This window comes from Sorghum bicolor, chromosome 9 (assembly GCF_000003195.3).
Source record: "Sorghum bicolor cultivar BTx623 chromosome 9, Sorghum_bicolor_NCBIv3, whole genome shotgun sequence".
In the NCBI taxonomy this organism is placed as follows: domain Eukaryota; kingdom Viridiplantae; phylum Streptophyta; class Magnoliopsida; order Poales; family Poaceae; genus Sorghum; species Sorghum bicolor.
Genome location: NC_012878.2, coordinates 9,544,762 through 9,566,248, shown reverse-complemented (window position 1 = coordinate 9,566,248; position 21,487 = coordinate 9,544,762). Strand labels below are relative to the sequence as shown.

General features: G+C 42.4%; 1 protein-coding gene and 1 long non-coding RNA gene across 2 annotated transcripts; one reads left to right on the top strand and one right to left on the bottom strand.

Annotated features, from left to right (window-relative positions):
- On the top strand, nt 11,469-13,362 carry LOC8065921. The gene has a single exon (XM_002440726.2). It carries the CDS (start codon nt 11,678-11,680, stop codon nt 12,425-12,427), a length of 750 nt encoding a protein of 249 aa, XP_002440771.1. The 5' UTR covers nt 11,469-11,677; the 3' UTR covers nt 12,428-13,362.
- Nucleotides 16,929-17,476, bottom strand: LOC110430041. Its single transcript, XR_002447235.1, has 2 exons — nt 17,303-17,476; nt 16,929-17,190 (listed from the first exon to the last, which is right to left on the bottom strand). It is a non-coding gene; the product is annotated as an uncharacterized LOC110430041 (long non-coding RNA).

Sequence of the window (21,487 nt, the reverse complement as noted above, 5' to 3'; positions counted from 1 at the left end):
CAGTGCTATCTTGCTGCATTATTATGTATAAGCTCGGAGGAAGAATAATGTTCAATTTGATCATAAAGCTATCAAGCATGTTAAACTACATAACAGGAATATTCACAGAAGCTTATTATAGGTAGGTCTAATATGCATGTGTTATTGAAGGACTGAAACAGCGAATAGAGGTGGTTGAATGTAGGGTTGAAAGTGGTATGGATAATTCTCCGCTCCGATCCGATCCGAATCCGAATTTTAAGGATATGGATAAATATTTTTAATATTCGTGCGGATATGGATAATCCAAATTCGATTATAGGCGGATGCTGTGTAGGATATGGGATTGGTGAAATCCGACGGATATGGATTATTCGATAATTGAATGCGGATTATCCGACACTTATAATAGGATAATCCAAATATTTTAAGGAGTCCAAGTGAAAAGAATATAAAGTCAGCCCATGACACAAACATGATTATATTGTAGCCCACAATAAAGTTGCTTATCTGATGAATGAATTCTACCAAAGTGAAGGACTAGTACAAGGCAAAGAGTGAAGACAAAGTTTTGCCTAATTAAGAATATTTACTTATTTTACACACTTTTTTATACTCTTAAATTCAAACCGCTAACATGTATTAAAATTTTGAGATCTTAAATCGAAGTGGTAGATTGATGGTGATCATTTTTTGTTGCACAACCACTTTATGACTTTGGTTAATGAATTTTTTCTCATCATAAAAAATAAGGCATAAGCACATATTATCCGACTTTAAAAAGTCCGCTTCCGCTCCGATACCGGTCCGAATCCGTACCATTTCCGACATCTAAAAAATCCGTATTCGTATCTGAATCTGCATGATATCCGATCCGCTTCGAATCCGATCAAGAAAAAAGAATTAAGATATGGCGAAGCTATTATCCGCTCCGCTCCGATCCGTTTTCATCTCTAGTTGAATGGGAGTCAATCAAAATTCATCTTACCAAGAAAGAGCTTGGCAGATCAGCAGTTTTATTTATTCCAAAACAACTCTCTTCTAATCACCAACAACATCACATATGCCACCGTCTGACATATTAGCCCTAGGAACGATTAGAAACGGCTCAGAACATAGCCGAAGCAACGCAAAAAGAGTAGACCTGAGATACACGAGGAAAGGTAGCAACCGGACTCTGAAGCACCGAAGCTGAGCAAAAAACAAAGCACCACACTGAAGCCTAGCAAAACACAAAGCACCGGGCAGTTCGCTCCCATATGAAAAGAACACGCATTAGACAATTAAGCTCTAGTGCCGTGCTGAAGTAAGAAAATTGAAGCACCGGACAGTCCGCATGGTCAAGAAAAGCATCCACCGAACATGTGGCTACTCGATACTATGCTGGAGTGAGGCTCAAAATAGAGGCACCGGACCGTTTGCGTCATGGGAAATGTAAACGGCCAGACTGTCCGGTCTATGGAAAAATAGATAGACAGTCCACACTGGCGAAAAAGACAAATGCTGGACAAAGGTGTTGGCTCATGGTGAAGTTCACACACCAAAAAAAAAAAACTCAAGCGTCTCTTTGAGATCAATCCAAACTTGATCAAATAGAGTCCGATTGAGATGAGATTTTAAATTTTAATCATAGCCTTCAGAGTTCACACAACATGTGCAACTCATCATCCCAAAAGAAAACTCTAAAAAATATTTAGAATTTAAGCACCGAATTTTGTAAAACTCTCTAGAACATGAAAAAATGTAGGAACAAACTGCGATTAAAAAGTGCCATGAGAAGATTCAATCAATTTATGATGAAGATCACTTCTTACCTGTCCTAGCACCAAAACCACTCAAGATATTTCAAAGAAACAGCAGCACAAATCAAAGAACAATAAAAAAATCCCCAATAAGTATCTCCTAGAATCACAGAAAAAGAGAAATTTAATATTCGGAGAGGGGAACAAGTGGATCACAGAATTGATCTTTAGATTACTTCATTATATGAAATTACAAGGAACTCTTAGCACATATCAAAGCTTAGATGATAAAAAGCTCAAATCAAAAGAGCATCTCATTTCTTCCTCTCTCAAGATCTAAGGAAAGCTCTCAACCACACAAATGAGAGCCTAATCCCTTAAGGCTTGGCTTCCAAACCAGTAATCTCCTATATATAGGCATTTTGTTATTTCCTAAGTTTCCTTTACATGAAGCACTTAAACCAAATACCTCATGGGTAAAATCATCCAAGTTTTCCTTCATCGATCAAAAACGTACTCGATACCATCTAGAATTTTCTTCACCTCAACGAGGGCTTCGAGATGCCAACATGTGTTCGTTGATCAACCTTGGGTTTTGTAATACCCGATTTTAAGGACAAATCACCATATGTGAGTTTTAGAGGTCAAATCTCACATATAGCTACAAATAAGGGGTAATATCAAAAGACAATGCATAAATATAACGTACATAGTATAAAAGATATAACCTTTGATAGCAAACAGCGGATAGACAACTCCAAACTTCGGGTATTAACTTCTCTCTACAGGATCCAACTGACTGGTTGATCACAAAACTAAACTTCTCCTGAGGTTTGGGGGAAATAGCAAGAGTGAGTCCATGTCGAACTCCACAAGTATAGCAACTAGATTGTATAGCTCCCACAATCTCATGATCAATGTGACATAAATAATGTGGAGTATTAAACAATAAACAATGAGCATATTTAACACACAAGATTCATCACCCTTAATGTAGATGTCCCCAAGGCCGCTCCTGACCGTGAGCTCGGCTAGTATACCAGTTTTACACTCTGCAGAGGTTGTACATCTTTACCCATGAGTCATGATTTACCCTTTCGCCCGAGGTGATCACCCTCTTAACCCACTTCCAAGGAAGGTCGGCAGGGATCACTATGAAGCCTTTCAAAGGTTTTGTCTAACAAGTTAGGGCCATTAGATTCACTCGGCAGGCAGATATAGAGCCCCCCTTCCATGGCACATAACCCGCAGCCTATATACACGGACAGAGGCCACACTATACCCAACGTGTCTAGCCATTCTTACGCCATTTAAGGTAACCGCTAACAAGCTAGAAAAAGATCCTCGTACTGAGCTAAAGCCAGAGCCATTATAGCCCTCATGGTTGCACTGTTATCCCGGATCATCACGTACAGATAAATCATCATGTTGCTAAAAAGTCATTTTTATTATTTATTACTTAACATTAATCCACTCACAGGATCATGGTCACAGAAATAAAACCCAAATGCTATACTTGCCTTGATCCAAATGCTCTTGCTGATTCTGCTGATCTTACTAGTTGTCCAAGGCTCTGATCTTAATCACTGAAGCACTTTGGTTCACCAAGAATTGCTCATCGTCTAATCTCGATCATCGATCACACAAACAATCGAAGAAAACATACACGAAGCAAACAAGGTTACAATTAGAACAGTACACCAATCATATAAAAATAGTATGAAAAGTTTATAAAACGATTCTACGCATCGTTACGATTTTATAGACGTAAAGATCATGAAAATCAGAGTTAAAACGGAGAAGATATGAATTTTCTAAGATTTCGTATAGAAAAGTAATTAATTAAATAGGATCATGAAATTAAAAGGTTCGAAACTAAGAAAACAGTGTTACTAACATGTAGAGCTCATTAATACGAATCCAACGCAATTTGAATGGGTCAAAACGGAGTTAAGATGAATATTTTATGGCCAAAAGAAAGTCAGTGGCAATTCTGTAAATAGTGAAAATGTATTTTAAACTAAAACCGAGCTGTTTGCGTTTTCTAAACTGAAAGCCAAAGTGATTGGGGCTTACGTTGGTGGATAGAGAGCAGGTTCACCGGCAGCGACGCTTTCTTGGAGCTACAGCAACGCCGGAGCAGCCGACCTCTCGTAGATGTCGTGTATAGGCGAGACGATGGCGATCACGTTGTAGAGAAGAAAATAAAATTTTATTTTACTACCTTAGGAATTCTCAAATTAGATGCTTTCCATATGGTAGTCTTTGGTGTGCTTTGCCTAGAGGGTTGGTACATATATATAGAGAGAAAAACTCCCCACCTTCACGTCAACTAGCGATATGGTACTAATTGATTTGTAACCTTCATCTTTACTAATAGGCCTAATTAATTATTAAAGTCCACTAGTAAATAAAGACATTGACCATTGAGATCATGGGCTTGAGCGTGAGATAAAATGAAAGATTTTATTATTTTCAAAATTAATTAAGTTGGTGAATAAAATAATCCTAGAAAAGTCTAGAATTATGATTTAAGCTATGAAAAATACTCCGAAAGCTTCGAAAATTCAGAAAAAATTCTCAGAGATATTATAGAACATGGAGAACCCGAATAAAGCTTTTGGAGCTCATGAGAAGATTGTTTGGAGCATCTAAAAATTAGATCATGCTCACAGAAAAGTGACAACAGAAGATGGAAAAATTCCCGAAAAAATTGTATAGATTGCTTGATGGACGAGGAACTAAAAGAAGTGCTTTGAGTGACAAAGAAAAGATTTTAGGAAGCTCCTAATAAAAATTTGAGGTTAGAAACCAGGAATTTGGTTGTAGATAAAGATAAAGATGTACTTGGCAAGGAAGATCGTTCTACTAAACGAAATTTTAAAAACTTTGCTTAGTCTCGACACACAAAGGAACAACAAACGAACATCACATAAAACATATGTACCAGCATGTATGCACAACAATGTTGCTAAGCCCTATGATGAATTTTAATTTAAGAAAAAAAATTTATTTTACTATATTTTCATGAACACAGAAATATAAAATAAATTATTTTAGCTCTATTTTTAAAAAAGCAAAATTTAGGGTGTTACAGGTTTTGAGGCTCTAATTGAGCAAACCCGCTTCCAATGGTTTCGATATCGAAGCCAACAAATCATCCATCCCTAGTTATGAGGACCAAAACAGCAAACCTTTGTGCATGGCTTGCTAGGCATGATTCACCAATGCTGATGTGTGTCCAACCACCATATCCTTGGCATAGCGGTCCCCCAAGTGCTCACAACATCTTGCCTTCACTTGGTCCAATTCCATCCTCACTCTAGTTGACCAAAAGTATTCGTGACCCATGTTTGCTAGCTCTTCCATGTGCCCAAGGCGAGCAACCCATATGGTATGTTGTCGGCCTCTTGGTCCTTAATTAGATTCAAGCCTTCATGTCTTCTCTTTACCACTCTCAGTCCTTTGCGCATGGACACTCTCCTCACTTGACCTTCTCCATTACATGTTGACCACCTCGTAATAAGACCCAACACATGCACAACACACTCAACACAACACTACATGACACCTCTGGTTTTCCATTAGCTGAATCAAGTGTTCACCTTGAACACCCGCTTCATAATTGTGATAGTCCATGAGCTTTAAAAATGTATTTTGGGTGCCTAAACTTGTTAATAAGTGGTGCACCACAGGTTCATAGCAGTCACGTGAGCATTTTTTTGCTGGTGTGGTATCATACCAACGTGGCATATATTTCTACATTTAAACATTCCTCTTTCCTATTCTCTCACAAATAGGTCATTTATTCTCTCTCATGAATAGATCATTTATTCTCTTTGCTTCTCTCTTCTTTCACCATGATACAACTTATGGACAACCATGTCGTTGGACGGGCTGGAGTTGGCATGAGAGAAAAGGGAGACAAGAATTCATTCGTGGGAGAAGAGGGAAGGAGAGGGGTTAAAGATAAAAAAGCATAGCATGTTGCCATGTCACATCAGCAAGAAACGCCCGTGTGGTTAGTATGGAACTGCAGTACATCACTTAACAAAGTTTACGGACCCAAAAATATATTTTCAAAGTTTATTGATCTAAATAACACACTATTACAAGTTTAAGGGCGTGCATGCATTTAACTTCATTCTAAATTACCCAATGGAAAAAAAGCACCAATGTACATATCAATGTCAAGATACCAAACACGTTTACTACAGGGCAGAACTCGCTATTTTTACACACTTAGGAACAATTGAAACATCCATCCCATGTAAGCCAATGCTTGGTGGAGGATTTTGACTAGACCACACAGGACGTAGTTGAACACCTCTATTTCACACTAACTATATACTAGTAATTAGTAAATGAAAACATAACCAAACATTGTGCAATCTACCTACAGGGGCTGGCCAGAAGGGTAGCAAAGCAAAGGGGCCTGGTTTGGAAAAAGTTCATAAACGTGGAGTTTGTGGTTTGCCTTTTGTTTGTGTGTTGTCTTTTTTCTAACTTCTACCACCATCAGAGGGGACACCATGTTTGGAGAGCACCAGCCCACTTGCGCTCCAGACCCTACTACATGCCCCACATCTGATCTGGCCATTTAGTCTCCAACTCCCAATAATATAATCTTATGTCTTTCAAATCCGTAAGATGGATCATATAAATTAATATAAATCAAGATGAAATCAGATGTAACAGATTTTGTTCTTCTTGATTTCTGGTACAGCAAGTTGTGTATAGCATATATATGTATATAGCAGCTGCAATGTAAACAGTCTCTGAGTCAATTAGTAACGTTTGTTTTTTTTGCGAAAGAATTAATAATGTTTTGTGTAATTGTTTTCTACTTCTGATTTTTTTATCTTGTTCAAGTTACATTTTTTCAGTTCTTGGTGCAACATGTACTACTGGAATTATAATCAATGCAAAGTAGCTATATTTAATTGAATATTGGGCTACAATAACGTCGTGATGACTATCATGATCACCATCATATCCCATAAGCTACAAGATGACCTTAACCTCGACTAATCATTTTGTATTTGGTTAGACTAGGAGTAATATGGCCTTTTTCCCTTGTACATATTACATTTCCCTAATGGTATAATATCCTGATGTTATTCTAGACTGGACCTCGCTCGCACTAAAAGGCACCTTCTTAAGCACTAACTGAAACTAATATTTCATTACTTTTTTCTATATGGATTCACTAGTACAAGATCTGTTTTGCGTGGCGTTCAGATTTTTTGATTGGAGGCGGGCATACTTCCCGCCTCCATTGTTCTTAGCCAGGCGAGGCACAACCGACCCCTAAATAGCCTCCCTCGGTTAAAGTTAATAGAGGCAGACATACTATAAGACCCGCCTCCACTAATCCATATTAACGTCCATAAATCGATTTTTGGAGACGGACATATTATAAGGCTCACCTCTATTAATCTATATTAACAGAGGTGGTTGTCTTAAGATGTCTGCCTCCGTAAATAGATTTTTGGAGACGGGCACACTATAAGACACCTATCCTTTCGTCTAAGATGATCACGAACGAAGACAGAGAATTGTGTAGATAGGAGGAGGAAACGAACCAACCCGGGGCCCCAAACAAACAAAAGGGAATGAGAGAAATGATCGGAACGATTGAGGAAAGAAAGAGAATGCGCCTCCATTAATCCATATTAACGGAGGCGGTCGTCTTAAGGTGCCTGTCTCCATAAATAGATTTTTTAAGACGGGCACACTATAAGGCCCGCCTCCATAAACCATTGTTGATATAAATACAAGAAGTTCCTTCGCTTACTCTCCCTCCCTTATTCTCTCCCTCCTCAGAAAAAAGGTGGCCCCGCTCCTTCTCTCTTCTGCTATGGGAGGAAGGCCTCCCCCTCCCGCTGGCGGCCGTCCCTCCCTCTGGTGGCTCTCGCTCCCTCCCTCTTAAATCTAGCAGCGTAGGCGATTCACCCTCCTTCAACTCTGAGAAGGCACCAACGGTATACCTTCATCCTCTCTCTCTCTCTCTCTCTCTCTCTCTCTCTCTCATATCTAGGGCCGCCCTTCACGCCTCACCTTCTCTATCCTAGATGCATGGCGACGACGACTGACAAGCAACATCTCCAACAGTGTCCTGCTCCCTCTCCTGGTCTCCCCATGGCACGATGATAGCAGATTGGGTCGATGGGGCGGCTTGATCCGGCAAACGGATGGCCGGATCCGGCGAGCAGCATCTGGATCTGGCTAGCGGGCACAACTGCGGTGTAGATCCGACGTGCGAGCGCACCAGCAGTGCAGATCCAGCCAGCAGTGCCTGGATGGGCTCGATGGGCTTTTTTCTTTTTTTTGTTTTTCTGGTCGATTAACCGAGGCGGGTGTTATTACGTGCCCGCCTCCATTAATCATATTAATGGAGACGGGTAGTGTAACCGCCTCGGTTATCCATTGATTATCTGAGGCCTTTCATTAGAGGTGGTTGGATTGGCCTGCCTCCATTAACCAAAAACAACTGTCTTCATTAAAATTCCTGTACTAGTGATTCTTTTGTTGAAAACCTTGACATATATATTATATTTATGAAGTTTGGCTAGTAAAAAGTGAGGGAAGCAATTTACCATACAAACTAAAATATGAAACACGTATTGAGCTTGGTTTATTTGTAGGAATTTTTCATGATATTCATAGGAATTGAAATGTTTATAATATGGAATTCTTCCGTTCCAAATGGTTCTGCATTGGGGGTGATTTTATACTAAAATTACCATCATTATCCTACGACATTGGAGACTATGCCCTCAAGAGTCAAGAATCTGACTTACTCCAGCAAAATTAGTTCAGAATGACATGACTAGGAATTAAGCACGATCGGGTCATAGGACAGCGGAAAAATACAGAAAATATTAAAAGTCTGTTAGGATGTTTTCTCTAAAATATCGCGTGCAACTAGTTTTAGAGAAACATTTGATTTTCCGTAATTATGATGTTGTTTTAAGTTTTGAAGAAAAAAAATGAAAGAGAAGTGTGGGGGGTAAGGCGTCTACTTCAAGTTTGTTTGGACTTTGGATCCTGTTAGCTAGCAAGACCATCTACACAGCCATATTATTCCCTGAACCAAAAGTGACCTCGATCAGCATTGCCTGTTGAAAAGCCATGTTCCTTGAGTCTTGAGCTCCGAGCTGAATCGATGACCACCTTTAGCCAAAGCCAACAAGAACACAAGTGCAACAACCAAGCAGGAAAAGAAACTAGATTAAAGAAATTCCTCACTTGCTCACTAAGGAATATATCAGCTTAGCTTTTAGTGAGCATCAGAGCACGAAATAGGCGTCTTGTATAACGTCTTTTTGACCAGTTGCGCACTGTATTTCGGTATTGGAGAAGGTATGACGGAGTGCTTGACGATCTTAGATTGGTTTTATATCATGTACAAGCGACCAGTTTGTTTATGAAATTGTGTATATGTTAAAGTAGTACAAGCATTTCTTCACTTTCCTATCCCTAGAAACTTTCCTAATTTTCCTGGCCTTGTTAAGAAGATGTAGGAACAAATGCATGTATGATTTGTCTTAAAAAATCATGCATGTAGCTATAGCGTCGTTACAGGGGAGGGGACGACTAGACCAACAGATCTTGATAGTATGACAGTCCTGACTCCTGAGCAACCATTTTCTCGACACATATATAAACGGGCATTGAACCTCCATACTCCCGAATGTGTTGACTTCTTTGTTCTTTCTCTGCCAGTCATGCAAGCTTGTGTATAGCACAATTCCACGTTCTCTTCGTGTGGACAAACCTCCAATCGAGGAAGCGCACGCACCACGCTTCACCAACGAGAAACCACACAGCTGATCTTTGGCCAACATATTTTTGCACCTCTCCGCCTTTGCTGGCAGTTATACGAGAAGGTATCGTCGTCTCCACTTCCTCTGCATGCCGGCCACCCCACACGTATCTCAAGGATGACAGCTCAACCTGTTCGCTTGGCTAAAGTACTGTTTGATTTGTTGTGAGAGAAAACACCGTTGAATGGCTAACAGAAATTATGCTTATCAAATGTGCCATCTACATTGATCTCATGGCACCATGAAAACAGCTTTGACTATTGTGAAGCATCCGGGACACTCCCAATACAGAAATCATTATGAATTTTATGAACATTAATTATACTGTCATCTAAGCATTTTGTTGATGTGTCAAGGTAATTATTAAAAAGAGAAAGCAAAAAAATCATAGAAACCATATCTACACGAGAACTAAGACATGAATGAATGTAATTAGTATAAAATAAAGAGAATGTATGTGATTGAATAAATAATTATATATAGAAATTATTTATTGGGATCATGGTTTATATATATATATAGTGTCTATGGAAATTAATAAGTTGTAACCATAGATTATTTAATTACTCATAAGCAAAAAAAATAAAGTAGGACGAAAGTGGATCACCTTGGCATAGGCTCTTATTAGGCCTTGATTATGATTAATTATTATGTATCGGTCCGCTTGATTTAATTGTATGTATATTTTCCATATTGTGTAATATTATTTCCAGCAATATATGGTGACCTAGTAGGTTAAAAAAATAGCCGATATCTGGTAATGTCAATAAAATGTGATTTTACTATACCGTCAAAGATTTGTTTTTTGTGAATTAGACTAAGAAGCTTCGTCTCTTTTTTTTAGAAACAGGTGGGGTGTGAACCCTACTAAAAATTTTAATAAAATTTAAAACTTTGCAAAGCACAGAACCCCGAACAACCAACGATAAAGTTCGATGACCATACGAATATTCTTGAAAAATATAGATAAAATTAAATTTGGTCTTTCCTTTTCGACCTAGTCTGCCTTGCTCCCTGTAAATTGCAGCCGCCATTTCCCGTGCACTTCCACCAACTTTGTTGCGGTGATTTACATGTTTTTTTTTCCAAAGTGATCCTTTTGGACTTGACTTATAAGGCTATGGAAAATAACCGTTCCACCAACCGACTTAGGCCCAGTTTGCCACCTAAAATTTTTTCATCCATCCCATCGAATCTTTGGACACATACATGGAATATTAAATAGTACATAAAAAATAAACTAATTACACAGTTTGGTTGAAAATCGCGAGACGAATCTTTTAAGCCTAGTTACTCCATGATTAGCCGTAAGTGCTACAGTAACCCACATGTGCTAATGACAAATTAATTATGCTTAATAGATTTGTCTTGCAGTTTTCTGACGAGCTATGTAATTTATTTTTTTATTAGTTTCTAAAAACCCCTCCCGGCATCCTTCCGACACATCCGATGTGACACCCAAAAAATTTTCATCAGCAATCTAAACAGGGCCTTATGTAAATTTCTTGTGTCAACTTCACACACCACACCAAATTAAAGGAGCAAGCTTTAGCTGTTCATTTCATACTCTGCAGCAATCGGTGTCACTACTCCTAGCAATTCAACACAGAAAGACAACTGATCACTCTAAACCAAAGTTAACTTCTGTGTAGTCTTTGTATTAGATTACATACTACTATTCCATCTTTGAGAACTTGAATGGGAACTAATAATGGAGGCAGTGTCAATAGTAACAGTATGGTTAATAATTAAGAAACCCCACAAATAAATTAAATAAATTCAAAGCATGAAATAAAACTACTAAGTAATTGCACACTAACCCTTCCTTCCAAATTAAGTTGTGTTTTTTGTGGGGCCCTTGCCTCCTTTCCCTCCCTTAAATACCCCCTCTCCTCCCCAACCTACCCATTCCATTCCATTCCATCCCTGCCTAAGATCATTTAGCTAATCAACCCCAGCTCCATGCATCTCTAACAAAGGAACAACATCAGCTGGCAGCTCCCAGTGATCTCCTTCTGCCTGCCAGATTGCATTGATCTCTCCAGGCCAATTGTGTGCAGGCACATCATCGTTGATCCTTGCAAGCTTCTAGTGCTTTAATTTGCTAGAGTTCTGCCGCAGCTAGCCATGGATCTGGCGACGACCCCGGCGCGGCGGCCCATGGAGCCCGGTCTGGCGCGGCGTCTGTGGCACGTGGTGCTGGCCGTGTGCCACATGCTGCGGCGCGGCCTGTCCCCGAAGCGCATCATGATGGACGTCCACCTCCTCCTAGGCCGCGGCAAGCTCGTCGGCCGGACGCTGCGCGGCCACCTCGCGCACCACCCGTCGTCGAGCCACCACCGCCGCCATCACGGCCACCACCTCACCAACTACGTCGGCGCGTCGTCGTCGTCGTCCACGCTCGCCTCGTTCTACGGCCACCCCCGGGAGGTGGAGTTCAGCTGCACCACCACGCCGTCGTACCCGCAGGGGCTCTTCTTCCCGTTCAAGGGCCGCGGCGGCCGTGGTGGGGCGCGCGGCGACCAGTACGGCGGCCTAGACGCGGCGGCCGTGGCGCGCGCGTTCGAGATGCTCAGCGCCGAGGTGGACGGCGGCGGCGGCGGCACCGGCACCCCCGCGGTCGCGCCGTCGCCCATGGTGGCCACCGCGACGCCGTCGCCCATGGTGGCCTGGATCCTGGGCCGCAGCCCCGCCGGTGTCCGCCCGCTGCGCGTCACCGACTCGCCGTTCCCCGCCGTTCCCGAGGACGGGTGCTGCAACGAGCGCGTCGACGCCGAGGCCGACGACTTCATCCGCAAGTTCTACGAGCAGCTCAGGCTGCAGCCTACCGCCGCCACGCCCACCCCCGACGCCTACCATCGCCGGCGCCGCGGTTAGCTAAGCTATAGCTGGCTCGTCTCGTCTTGTCCGTGGTGGCATGCATGCATGCATGCATGGTCGAATCGATTGCCATTGCGACGCCAACGCGCGCCGGCCGCGCGAATCCATTATTGTTTACCACCAGAGGATATATGCACATCTGGGTCGTATTCCTATTGTTGGTTTTTATGTTAGTTTGGTGATCGATCATCATCCGGATCCATTCGGGGGGCTAATTTATTGTAGAATTTGAGTGGTAATGGCGAAGCCGGGTAGATCATGCGAAATATTGTTCACCAACTTGTTTAAATCTGCAATAGTTTTCAGTGTTTTCAGAGCAAACATGTTCTTGGATCGCGTTGAGGTAAGTATATAGGTAACTCGGTAACGTGCAGCAGATCGGAAGCTGCAACATTGGAATGTTGGTTTGTTCCGTCACGTCACCTGGATCTGGCACAAGCGAAGCGAAGCAAGGAAAGCACCGACGCGGAGTTTGGGTCACTGCTGCCAGCCATGTGATTCTTATCTTAATCGTCTCTGGACAAGGATACGGTTAACACGCTGCCAAGAAAGCAGGACAAGAATCCCATGCAGTGTGCGTTTCCGGTGCTAAGCAAACGCTGCCCTTTGCTCTCGACAATCTGGGACACAAGAATCAATTATTCGAGCATAACCTTTGTCTCTCATAGTTCCAGATCCTCTCACCTGCGTCCCTGGTTGCCTGCCTGCCTATAGCTACCTTCTATTATTCTAGTATCTGGCTGCCGATTTCTTTAAACCACTGTTGAAAAACACTGAAATGAATCTAGGAATAGAAACTCTCTGAATAATAGACAGGTTCCACCGTAAAAAACTCAACTAACCGAGTTAATTACATCTACACTCAGTTCATGACTAGTGATTAGTACCGCCGATTATGTGATATTGAAAAAGCTACATTTATTGAAACTCAAGACATGTTTGGTTTCTTGTTGGTTTAGAATTTAAAATATTCAAACACCAATAATTTACAGCTCCAAATGTATTCAACATTATAATTTTGTCTGCCTATTCCAAACCTTTGAAATTCTTTTGAGCTTTATTTGGTGGACAAAAGTTGAGAACTCAACTAACGAAAGCGTGACGACAAAAAAGCGCGTTTCCCACTATCTCGTTATCTCTCGTTATTATACGGTGGCTTTGGCTGCTTTTGCAAAATCCACCTATCTTGGCTTTATACGTTGGTTTACCAGTACAAACCCAGAGGCAAGCCAAAATAATATAATAGACTTGCTCTACTAGGCAGGGCAGGCACGTCATCGAACCTGCAGTGTGGTACCACGTGGAGAAAGATATGTGACGCAGGTGAAAAACAGTTCAAATAACACTACAAATATTACTTGCATATAGGCCTTGTTTAGATACACCTAAAATTCTAAAACTTTACAAGATTTTTCATCACATCGAATCTTTGAACGCATGCATGAAGCATTAAATACAGATAAAAAGAATAACTAATTACACAGTTTATCTATAAATCACAAGACGAATCTTTTGAGTCTAGTTAGTCCATAGTTAAACAATGTTTGTCAAATACAAACGAAAATGCTACAGTGTCAAACTTCAAGAAAATTTTGCATCTAAACAAGGCCAAGGAGGAGTTCCACGACAAAAGCCCTTGATGTTTTTCCAGCATGATTTACTATTACTACTAACCTGTAAAATCTGGTTAATCATGCATGATGACATATATATAGCAAGTGTTCATAGCTACCGTGCACTGCGAAAGCGTACCATGCATGCATATATATCATTGTACACCAAAAGACAAAAGCATGACATGCACGGTAAGCTCGCATTTGTGCATGGGACCGGGCTGTGTGTGTGTGTGGACACTGGTGGCCTGGTGCACGAGCCTTTCTGCAGCAGCTGTTCTCGCTGCCATCTCGCTGATCGAACGAAATTGGCGAGGTAGCCAGCTGCATGCCACGGTCCACACGGAGTTTTGCGTGCCGCCATGGCTGATGGCACATACTACGCCATTAGTAATATTTTTTCTATAATAAATCAGCGAATAATATTTTAACTGTGATTTTTGAGACAAGCGGACAGTATTTTATTTGCTCGCATACGTCGTCGCGCCGATCGCGTGAGCGTAGCTAGCACCTAGCAGTGCCTTTGGAGCTTGTGAGAGTGACACTGCGGTTGGTTCTTAGCTAGCTTTCACCTTTTGAGCTTTTGGTTAGGCGCCTGCTTCTCCAAAAGCGTGTAGTGCCCTACTGCCCTCTTTTTTTATACTTATAATGACACTAAAAAACATTAAACTGTTCATATCACAATTTTTATAATGATACTAAAAAATATTAAGTTCGCAAGTGATGAACCACAATTTTAATTAATTTTATCTGTTTTGCTTTTAAAATATGATAATCTACTTCTAAGCGTATATGTGGATACAAGTTATATGACAAACCACGCTTATTCGGAAATGAGAAAGACTGACAAAATAAAAAAGGTTATTATGTGGTGGTTCGGTCAATCCATCATGTTACCCATTCGATCAATATGTTTAGACCCGTGACCAATTAGTCTTACTTTTATAGATAGGTTCAACTAGAGAATATGTCGACCCGACTCATTCCCTTACATTAGGCTGGTTGGTTTGCCGGATCAACCTGGTTGGGTCAGCATGCTTCTGGATGAGGTGGAAGATGATAGAACTTTTTCCTTTTTGTCTACAAAAACTACATAAGAAACAATAAATGAAATATACACTCCCAAAAATAGATAAGTACAGATAGCTAGAGATTTCACTTTGATATTACCCATCCGCTTGAAAAAATCATTCACATCTGACTCGAGCGATATATTTAGGCCTTGTTTAGATCCACAAAAACTTTTTGGATTTTGATACTGTAGCACTTTCATTTTTATTTGACAAACATTGTCCAATCATGAAGTAACTAGGCTTAAAAGATTCGTTTCGCGATTTATAGGCAAACTGTGCAATTAGTTTTTGTTTTCATCTATATTTAATGCTCCATACATGTGCCGCAAGATTCGATGTGACGGAGAATCTTAAAAAGTATTTGATTTTTAGGGTGAACTAAACAAGGCCTTATATGAATTGTCCAAATTTCTAGTACAGTATGTACAACTAATTACATTTGGAATGCAAACAAGAACTTTTGAAATTTTGAAACAATATCTCTATTAGAATCTTTATTTTGTAAGACCCAGTTACAGACACAAACGCTTACAAACACGAACACACACTCACCCCTATGAATATACACGCACGCACATCCTACCTCTATGAGCACCTCCGAAGAACCGAGTTGGACCGGCAAGGCGGTTCTCAATAATTAACCATCAGCGCAGATGTTCCACTGGCCCCTAGCGCTGGCGGGTCTGAGAAACGCCTATAGAAATAGGTTTAGAACCACTTATACAGAACTTCATACTAGTAATACACACATGCACACCCTATTTCTATGAGCACCTCCGATCCGAAGAACCGAGTCGGACCGGCAAATCTCGAGATTAACGAAGTCACCACAGGTGTCTCACTGTCGATGGACACGTTGCCTACTATAAAAGCATAATGACGTTAAATCTTGGAATAATCATTCTACGGATGAAAAAGTGTGAAAAGAAACTTTGTGGAACAAATCTCGGCAGTAGCTAGGTAGGATAATAATATAAAATTTCAAAGATTCTTCGGTAGCTTTTACTCAGTCTATCTTAAGTTCGTCAGGAATTCCCATGGCGAAGTCATTTTGCGTCTTCGCCAAAAAAAGGTCCAACTTGCGCGACGATAATCAACAACTTACACACTACCGGATTCGCGTGCTTTGCCGTGTGCCTGGGGCACACGGCAAAGTGCCTCAGGCACACGGCAAAACTTACGCCGTGAGCTGCACACGGCAAAACGCGCACGGTACAGGGCCAGTCGGCGAACGGCTTCTTTGCCGTGTGCCTTCTGTCGGGCACACGGCAAAACATGACGCCGTGCGCTTGGCACGACACTCGGCACACAAAAGTGACTTAACGCCGCGGGCTGCGTAACGGCAAGCTTTGCCGTGTGCCAGCTCACCGGGCACACGGCAAAGTAATTATTTTTTTAAAAAAGGAAAACGTCTTTGCCGTGTGCCCCCTCAGCACACGGCAAACCTTTCATTAAAAAAAAATCTGAAAATTAAACTTTGCCGTGTGCCCACTCAGCCAGCACACGGCAAAGTGTGTATTAAAAAGATCAGAAAATAATTTTAAATAGAGTTTCGGTAGATTTCTTTGCCGTGAGCAATGTACGGCGAATATGGCCTCTTTTGCCGTGTGTCGCGACCACAGCACACGGCAAAGACGCTTCCCAGGTGCCTCTGGTCGGCCTCTTTGCCGTGTGCCCTGCCGCGGACACACGGCAAAGGACCTCTATGCCGTGTGCAGCACACGGCGAATTTGGTCAAAATTTTTTTTTGTTTGTTTATTTGCTTCCCCATCAAAAGAAACACACAAATCACATATATATATACCCAGACCATCACAGATCACATTTATATCACAAATAACATTTAGAGCTCACATACGACATATATATCACAAATCCGAACAAATCCATAACAATCCATCCTTCAAATGTCCATAACCATCACAAATCATTCACAAGTACATCACATCCTTCACAAGTCCATCACAAGTCCATTATCACAACCATCACAAAGTCCATCATCCACCTACCTCGACGGTCCACCTTGTTCCCCTTGTTGCCCAGGAGGTGGATTGTTTGACGCCGCCGACTGATTCTGCACAAGATAAATATGTTGCTTGTGTCAGACAAAAGTTAGAAATACACGTGTGATTTGTGACAACGGATATATGAACTTAACAAAAATTATAAATAAAAGCCAAACTCACAGGAGTGCTGAAAGGAGGAGTTTGAGGTTGGAACAACATAGCTGGCGGAGGAGGTTGACCAATAGCAGGTGCAAGGTTTTGCAAGTACTCGTACATTGCATTCATCCTGGCTTGCATAGCCTGCGCTTCTTCCTCCCTCCTTATCCTTTCTTCGTCCCTTTGCCTCTCCGATTCTGCCAGTCGCTCCTACACAATGGACGGCAATGTTACAATGTGAAGCAAATATATGTTGAAATCAATGAACGGCGAATAAAATAGAAATTACCTGGAGGTCCGCCACAATGTTCATCGTAGTGTTTGGTCGTTGGCGTATGGGCGCGCTCATGCCTGTGCTCCTTGCTCGGATCTGGGATAGGCTAGGAACCTCGCCAGAATCCAAGCTGCCGTGGCCAATCATGTAACGGCCACGAACCTTTCCTCCTCCCGCCCTCATGACGACTTCTCCATCAATGTCGTGGGTGGCGGGATCATACTCTGGCCCATATACCTCCTTTGCCGTCTCTATGTACTGAGTGAGGCGTGCGTGGACGGAGGGGTTGCTGTACGACGAAGCGGGGGCAGCTGGGTCATAGCGAGCGGCTGTCGAGTACTTGGTCTGGTGCCCCATAGCATACGCCTGGAAGTTGGTAATTTGCTGACCACCATGTGCATTCGAGTGAAAAAGAAATAACACAATGATTATAAGTAATGCCAAATTAAGCATTAGGACAAAAAATGGATTCAACTTACCCATTTAGCTTTCCATGCATCAAGGCTAAGACTGCCTTGATGGTGCGATGGACCTTGCATCATGGCGCGCCGCTCCCTGCCTTGATTGTGCGCCTCCTGCCACTCAGGGTCGAACCACCTGTCCACCATCATCTCCCAGCACTGGATTTTCGTATTGCACCACCACGGAGGAACCTACACGCCATCAAGCATGTGACATATAAGAAGATCATATAAAGGTTACTTAATCTTAAGAAGGAAAATATTATTATTGTTGCACATTTACCTTCATGTATTCTTCCTTGGTCAGCGACATGGTTCTCGCTTGTTCCTTGGTCACCTTCCGAAAAAGGTACTGGGCGTGGTACGTCACGACGGCCTGGACACGACACTCGTAGTGCATGTCCTTTATGAGCTTTCCGCAGGCGTTGTAAGCCACTTCGGAAGCTTGAGCCTCATAGCCAGGCTCGCATCTGTAGAAATCCTGCATAAAGACAGAATAAGCCAAATTATGAATAGTTTAAAAATATGCAATGAATGTGATGTATTGAGGAACATAAGCTTATATGAAGACTTACCCATAGCTCCGTGCAGACTCGTACCGCCTTGTTATCAAAAACCCTGCCCCTACGATTCAAGACGTCGCGGGCGGCGGTGTAGTGCTCAATTGTGTAGGCTGGCTCATTTTTCCCGGCATGTAGAACAATGCCAGGAAAGTGGCGCCTACACAAAATCCCCAGAATGCCATTGGCCTTGCGACTGTGGAAACCGTCTTGCACAATGGTGAAAGACCTGCACAAGTGATGAAGAGTAATTATTAGTTGACTATAAGAAATGATAAAGTATGAATAACATAAATAATTAATTACCTTGCACCAGTCGGCCGAAGCACCGGAAGCCTATCAGCAGGCATCCCTCGCTGCGGGAGACGCGAGGGACCTCTCAAGTAGACAACCGGATTACCGGAAGAAGAGGAGCCTCCCCCCGCCGAACCAGAAGTGGTGCCGTCTGCCGCCTCCCCCTCGTCCTCATCATCCTCGCCGTCCTCCTCCTCATCCACCTCCTCCTGCTCCTCCTCCTCCTCCTCCTCCTCCTCCTCCTCCTCCTCCTCCTCCTCCTCCTCCTGCTGCACCTCCTCCTCCTCCTCGTCCTCCTCATCCTCGTCCTGAGGCGGTGGGGACGGTGATGGGGACGGCTCACGACGACGTGGTCGTCCTCGTCGTCCTCCGCCGCCTCTTCCTGATCCTCCTGCTTTACCTTTTCCTTTGCCTCCTCCTCCTGATCCTCCTGCTGCACCTTTACCTTTGCCTCCACCCTTCAACAACCCAGCCGTTTGTTGGTACACCACCTGTAACTTCCTCATACCACCGCCGCCCACCATCTTTATTCTCGCACCTACAAAATGAGACAAAAAAATAGTTAGAAATAGATGAAACATAAATAAGACATAATTATAAAGAAATGCAAAGTAAATAAAACATAATTAGAAGGTAATGTAGCATTACATGTATTAGAAATATTCTTCATGATCCGGATTAGCTGGATCATAAGAGGGGTCATCACTATCATACATCTCGATAAGATCTGCTCCGTCCGAAGGAAGAATGTTGGCGTAATTGTCATCGCCTATATGTAATCGTCGAAGTAGTTCTATGTCCTTCGCATTTTCAACCTCATCTCCATCGTCGTCTTCAACAACTCTTTCATAATTTATGTCCATTCCGATCGGGTCGGTTAAGTCTATTGTAAAAGACCCTTCTAGCCCCTCTTCTTGAAAGAACTCTCCGGCATATGTGTTTGGGTCAAAGACGTAGTCATCATCATTTGGCATCGGTAGTTTACCATGTGGTGATACCTTGTTCACAACATACCAACCTTTAAGATGCTCTTTGGTTTGGCATGGGTATGGAAGATAATAAACTTGTGTGGCCTGTTGAGCCATGACATAGACATCTTCTCCTGGTAACTCACAATCCTGACGAATTTCAACTAGACCAAGATTCGGTGTCTTTCTCGTTACTGCAGGATCAAACCAATGACATTTGAATATGACAGGATTAAGAGGTTTCCAGCCATCGAATGAGAGTTCGTAGATTTCTTCGACTCGGCCGTAATAATCCACCTCATCATCGCCGCGCGTGAAAACTCCACTATTTGTGGTTGTTCGATTAGGCCGACATTGCTCGTGCATTGTTGTGTGAAATCGATAGCCATTGACATCATAAGCGGAAAATGTCCTGACTCTATATGCAAAACCATCGGCAACCTGTCTCAACTCGGCACTCATGGATTCATCATTTTGGGCCTTTTGTTGGAACCACGAAATAAAATCGGGTGCTCTACTTCCCGCTCCCTTTTTAAGAAGGGACTCAGATTCCTGAGCAGTAGGTTCCCTTGATAGATGCCAGAATTCATGAAGAAATTCCCTGTACCAACGAGGAACAAGGGGTTTTAGGCCAGAATATTGACTACTCGAAAACAAGTTTGTTGAAAATAGTGACTTACCCTATGTATGGCTGCACTTCGGTAAGGTTGGACAATACATAGAACATGATAATGCGCCACTCATCATGCCTCAAAGTCTTCTGGGTCCAATCACTTGCACTCCCGAGTTGCCCGCGAAAAAGGCTAAGATTGGATTCATTTTCGCCAACATTATAACGCAATTGACGATTATGTACACTAGGAAGGTTGTCACCATAGTACTTTGTTGTGAAGTTTGACACCTCCTCTAAAATCGATGCCTCTGCGATGGAAGCTTCAATCTTGCATTTATTTCTACATTTCTTTCTAACAACCTTTAGGGTTCTCTCAACAAAATAGCACCAACGAAACTGCACAGGTCCCCCCATTCGTGCCTCATACGGGAGATGCAAAATCAAATGTTGCATCGGATTGAAGAAGCCTGGTGGGAAGACCTTCTCTAGCTTACAGAGCAACAGAGGTGCCATTTTTTCCAGGTCTTTAACCACGGACCGAGATAACTCCTTAGCACAAAGCTGTCGGAAGAAATTACTCAATTCTGCAAGCACTTGCCACACATGATCTGGGACATAGCCTCGTACCATCACCGGAAGAAGCCGTTCAATCCAAATGTGGTAGTCATGACTCTTAAGCCCACTGATTCGCATAGTAGACAAGTTCACTCCCCTTCTCAGATTCGCTGCGTACCCATCAGGAAACATTAAGTTTTGAAACCATTCCAGTACTTCTCTCCTTTGAGGCCTGGTCAACATGTAATCAGCCGGAGGTCGTCTCCAAGTCTTGCCTGCTCTAGGAGGCCGCATTTCTTGATTTGGTCTGTCGCATATTGCTGCCAAATCGATTCTAGCCTTCACGTTATCTTTTGACTTTTCTTTAATGTCCATGATTGTTCCCCAGAGTGCCTCGGCGATATTTTTTTCAGTGTGCATTACATCAATGTTATGTGGAAGTAGCAGGTCCTGGTAGTAGGGGAGCCTCTCCAAGCCCGACTTA

What these genes read in the sequence shown, in the direction of transcription:
- LOC8065921 (XM_002440726.2), top strand. Translation starts at nt 11,678, where the DNA reads ATGGATCTGGCGACGACCCCGGCGCGGCGGCCCATGGAGCCCGGTCTG.